The 5,000-nt window shown below is 40.0% G+C and overlaps 2 protein-coding genes across 2 annotated transcripts in view; both read left to right on the forward strand.

Annotated features, from left to right (window-relative positions):
- Positions 1-2,598, forward strand: part of LOC138012839 (uncharacterized) — an 11,343-nt gene extending 8,745 nt beyond the window's left edge. Inside the window, exon 6 of the mRNA XM_068859751.1 lies at positions 2,139-2,598. Within this exon, the coding sequence (XP_068715852.1) occupies positions 2,139-2,357 (219 nt within the window). The 3' untranslated portion in view covers positions 2,358-2,598. The remainder of the gene's footprint in view (positions 1-2,138) is intronic.
- A 135-nt stretch (positions 2,599-2,733) lies between these two features.
- The window catches only part of LOC138012840 (TNF receptor-associated factor 4-like), an 11,673-nt gene continuing 9,406 nt past the window's right edge, over positions 2,734-5,000 (forward strand). The window contains exons 1-2 of the mRNA XM_068859752.1: positions 2,734-3,752; positions 4,050-4,104. Of these exons, the coding sequence (XP_068715853.1) occupies positions 3,583-3,752; positions 4,050-4,104 (225 nt within the window). The 5' untranslated portion in view covers positions 2,734-3,582. The remainder of the gene's footprint in view (positions 3,753-4,049; positions 4,105-5,000) is intronic.

Here is a 5,000-nt window from a genome sequence, read left to right on the forward strand (position 1 = left end):
AGCAACCTTTCTTTTGTATTTTGTCCATGCAAACGAGGCTAGTGAGGCTAATTAGCACATAAACAAAAGAATATTTTTTTGGCTGCCATTTATGCATTCGGTCTATAGGGTGACGTGAATTTGTGAATAGATTAATGGAATGAGAGGCGTTCATTGATTCGGTGTGGATAGAGTGTGCCCAGTTGAAAAATAAATTTTTGTTCGAGATTTCTACGGCTACAGCCGAAAATTGGCTATTTGAACCTTACGGCGCCTGCATGAATGCACCAATTAGAGACGCGTTTGATTTTTTTTCACGAAAACCAATGAGAAGACACTTTGTTTCAGGGCTCTGCTCTCGCTCAGTCCAGAGAAGAGCTCTGGGGTGGAGAATGCGACGCAAGCATAAAGCACAAGAAGCATACGCAAACTCAGTAGCTTGTTGTTCATTAGAGCCTTTCGTTAGAACAGTAGACACTAATTAACAACAAGTAAATGCGCTTGCGTGTGTTGCTTGGGCTCATGCTTGCGTCGCTAGTGAAAACCAGGCTTAAACTCCCTTGTAGTGTAAGAAACCACGACGGCTGCGCAAAGATAAAGGTAAAGTTGCACACGATCCGCTAGGGCTCGCGTGGCCGGTGCGTATTCCGGTTTCACGGAAAGATAACTTCACAGCAAAATATGACTTTCGTCATCTGAAGTGTTTCGCGATTATTTCATCTCCTTTGCGTTGTGCAACATGGGCGAAGTACCGTGAAAATTGGATTGGCAGGAGCAGTCGCAAAATATAAGTAAAAGAATGGTTGATTTGCTGTTGTAGCTCACGCTGTCGTCCAAATGTTAAATGCGGTCAATTCTTGCCGCACGCGCAGCCCTGTTTTCTTTGCGCATTGAACCAATGAATTGATTTAGTTGTTTTGTGACGTTTCGTTGGTGAAGCCTTGGCCATTTCGTAAATTTCCCAAAGGATCGTACACAAGAGTCCGTTCCTGGCGCACCTGTGAACAAGTGTGCACGGTGAATGCAAGGCGGTGATTTATGCAAGTGCCTGATTAATAATAAACACTTAATGACTGGTCCCGAGGGAAACAGTTTATTTTGTTTCCCGAGAATCTCAATGTTTCCCCGAGGCGCAGCCGAGGGAAACATTGAAATTCGAGGGAAACAAAATGAACTGTTCCCCGAGGGACCAGTCATTAAGTGATTTGTTATATAGCACAAAAACAAAAACGTGCCATGGCAACAACAACGGCGGTCGTCGGTCAACATTCGCGGGTAACAGTGCACTGTTACCCTCTGACGTCATAGATTTTGCACTGTTGCCCGCTCAGAGACTTTTGGCGGGAAAAAGTTTTATTGTTAGATGCCATGTGACCTCGAAGTACCCAATGAGAGCGCCGGCTGTTGGGGGAAAAAATTCGGCTCCATAAATTGGGAAATCTCATTATGTCATCGCTGCAATGATGGTGTCTCTTTCTGACATCGACGTGAAATCACCAAATTTGATTTTGAGGTTATGTGGAGGAAGTGAACACCGCCGTTGAATTTTAAATCTGCTCTTTAAACACTCACGCCATTCATACCGAATTTGTTCGTGAAAAGACGGTTGTTACGAAAAAGAAGCAATTTTTTTAAAACATTTGACGATAAAAAACTGCGATAAATATTTTTTTAAAAACGACGACGTTTGGACGGTGGGCCAACTCTATTATCAAGTCAAAACGATAGTGATGGCTCAACGTCGAAACGTCGTCGTATATTGTAATCTCATCTGCTTTGAGACCTTGCTTCGTGGTAATTAAGTGTTAAGTATTTATGAGTCAATGAGTTAGTGAGGTTAACCAAACCATAAAATAAAATTTGAGAGAGTGCTTAGGCCTAATAACTGAAACGAAGGCTTAGGCATAATCAATAAATTATTGCTATATTGACTGTGAGACTCATTGACTCATAAAACAGGCATCCTCCTTTGCCGGTAAAAAAAGCTTTGCTATTCTGCTTCAAAACTCGTGAGGACGACTGATGGCAAGTCTTACTGTTACCGGTGAGGGCTTCTCTTCTTTCCTTTCCTTAGAGGCTGTGGGAACAAGGCTGCCAGATGTTAACCAATTGTTCTAGGAAGTAAATGAAAACTATGTAATCGAAGACTCTTTTCTCAGTTTTTCACACAGATGGGCTGCATCTGTTCGCCTTGGAAAACTTTGAATCCGCGGGAAAAGCCTTTAGAGGATTTATGGAAAAGACCTTCACGGGCGAGAGATTATCTGGAGAGTCTTGGACTTCGGGAAGTCCTCGAAGGGAAGCAAGTACTGGTCATCTGCCCAGAAAAGTGTCAACTGCTTAATGTTTTAGCGCTGTTTTATGAGAACATCTCGTAATGCGGCAATCTGAGGCGCAGTTCTGTCACCCATTGATTTTGCTCAGTTCATAGCGAAGCGGAAACTACACACTTTGATTCTGTTAGAAAACTTTCAGGATAAAATTGTCACGCTTTTTTTTTCTTTTTTGCTCACAAACGGTTTGTAGGGCAACCTCTGGTCACGAGAACTGTTTATTGTGTCAGCCATTAATTCTCTGCATGGCATATTGCTGTCAATAAATAAAGACGGTACTTCTCCATAAGCATTGTGTCCGAGGAGGTGTTTCCTCCCGCTATTTGTTTTTCCATTGCACGTCGCCCATGCTTTTCAATTTTTCTTCAAACACAAGCAAATCGTTAAAAAGGCAAAAAGAAATAAGCCGCTGTGGAGGTTAGTACTTTTGAAGAAAGAAATTCACATGTCACATTACGGAGAAAACACATCTTGAAACTTTGCATATGAAACTACCTATTTATAATATTATCTTTCAATTCATGAGTTGACACGGTTATCAATTATTGATTTCTTCATGTGCTTTTTATTGTTGAAATATAGTTTGAGATATTTCTTTTTTTTGCGTTCTCATAACTTTTGCAAACTCTTGCTTGTGGAAAAATCGACTGAATCGCTAAATCTGCGTGAGAAATTGTGTATGAAGGTCTATTAACTTAGTATCTATTTTTAAACGTATTTTGATTAAGAGATTCTTTAATTTTTTATTGCCAGAAGACGACGTCAAAATTGACTTGTGAGTTCAGCTGTCCTTCTTTCAGACTCTTTTGGGAATTATATTGACAGAATTCAAGAAATTCAACTTAGAAAAGTGGTCTTGCCGAAGGAGTTGGTTGTCATGTCCTTTAATGTTGCAAATTTTAATTAACACTGTGCTTCGGAAAGGAAAGTCGGGTTTTTGGCAGCTTCCCGGGTATATTTTCCAATGCAAAGAGAACTTTATATATCGAGATAATAAACTTGAAATGTCAAATTTTCCTATAGTAAACTTCTTCAAGTTGTCTTGGGCTCAAAGCCGGTTGAGACGTTGGAGACTGTGTGAAACGGCTGGTGTCAAGGCAGATGTGTCGCTGGCATATGATTAAAGTAATTGCTTTCCTCCAACGTCAGTCGTCGTTAGCAAGCTGTCAAGAACTTGGCACTGCAGGAACAGCGCTGAAAATTCGTTTTGTGTTTTTCGCTGTTAAGACATGGCTTTGTCTCGATATTAAGCAAGCGAAATCGAGGTAACATGGCCGATCGCGTCGATCGAGAAACTGGCGGATTCGAGGCAGAGTTTGTTCTGCCTCTGCCACAAGAATACGAATGTCCCATATGTCAGCTAGCTTTCAGAGATCCTGTACAAATTGAGGATTGTGGTCACAGATTCTGCCAGTCTTGTTTGCAAGAGTTAAAGCGACGGTAATTAGTGTTTTTTTAAAACTTTCCTCGTTTCCAATTCTTGCACTAGCAGAAAGAGGAGAAATTCGAGAGAGTTTGTTGTTTACATTGTAAAATTCAGTCATCTTTGTAGAGTATTTGAAGCGCTTAATTAACTCTGATCTAGCCTACGAATAACCAATTTTATGATGTAAATTTTCTTTTTTTTAAGTGTGAAGTGATCAGTGTAGAAAAATGGACGAGGCTTTAGTGTTTTATCTTTGCTTAATGGTGAAACAAATTTTCTGATACTGAACTGAATTATGCCATTGATATTAGGCAAGGAAGTCCGTGCTTATGTCCACTTGACAGGAAACCATTTTCATCTTCCAAGGTAATGATCCTCAGTTCTTTTTATCGTTCACCTTTCCTATCACCACTGTTATTTATTGCTACAAACAGGAGAAAAGACGTGCCGATTCATCTTTTGCTTAATGTTAAACTTCTAGACAAAAAAAATAAGATCGGATTGAAATTTGATATGAAAATTCGCCGATATAGAAAAGTGATTCCTTTATCTATTTTCATTTGGTTTTCGTGTGCTTCTGTCACTCCGATTTAAAGTCAAACGCTTAAATCTCGCTGACAAAATTCGATAAAATATTCGATGATCATTCTATTTAAGTGACAGCGCAAGTTGCATTCTATATTGTATTTTTTCCATGCAAATGTCGAACGCAACAAAAGCATAAAGTAAGGCCCGTTTCAAACGTCGAACTTTACAAGTGCGGAGTCTAATGCAAATGAGCGAAAACAATAGATTTTTCTCATTTGCATTATATTCGGCACATGTAAAGTTCGACGTTTGAAACGGGCCTAAGTCAATGAAGGTGTATTTAAACACTTAAGCCCTGGCCAAACTATCCAACAAAGTTGGATTCCACATGCAACATTGTTGGATGTAAATGTTGAGGTAGTGGCAAAACACTCTCCAACATTGCTTGATGAAACATTCAAGTTCAAGTTGGCGCTAAATTTATAAGTATGGCGCTAACACTGAAACGAAAATCGCTCGTACCGTGCTACTGGAGCTGTTTGAGGACGGAAATGATGGATTCAAACGAGCTGAAACCAAAAATGGTTAAGAGAACGTGTAGAAAAGGGTATTTTTACTGCAAGATACACCCGCGCTTAGGAGATAACGAGAGTGAGCTCGAATCAATTTGCAGAAATTGTAAACGCTATTGAACCAGAAATCTCCAAACAGAGCCGAAGTGATTAAGGGGACTA

The sequence above is a fragment of the Montipora foliosa genome, chromosome 8 (assembly GCF_036669935.1).
Source record: "Montipora foliosa isolate CH-2021 chromosome 8, ASM3666993v2, whole genome shotgun sequence".
Classification (NCBI taxonomy): Eukaryota; Metazoa; Cnidaria; class Anthozoa; order Scleractinia; family Acroporidae; genus Montipora; species Montipora foliosa.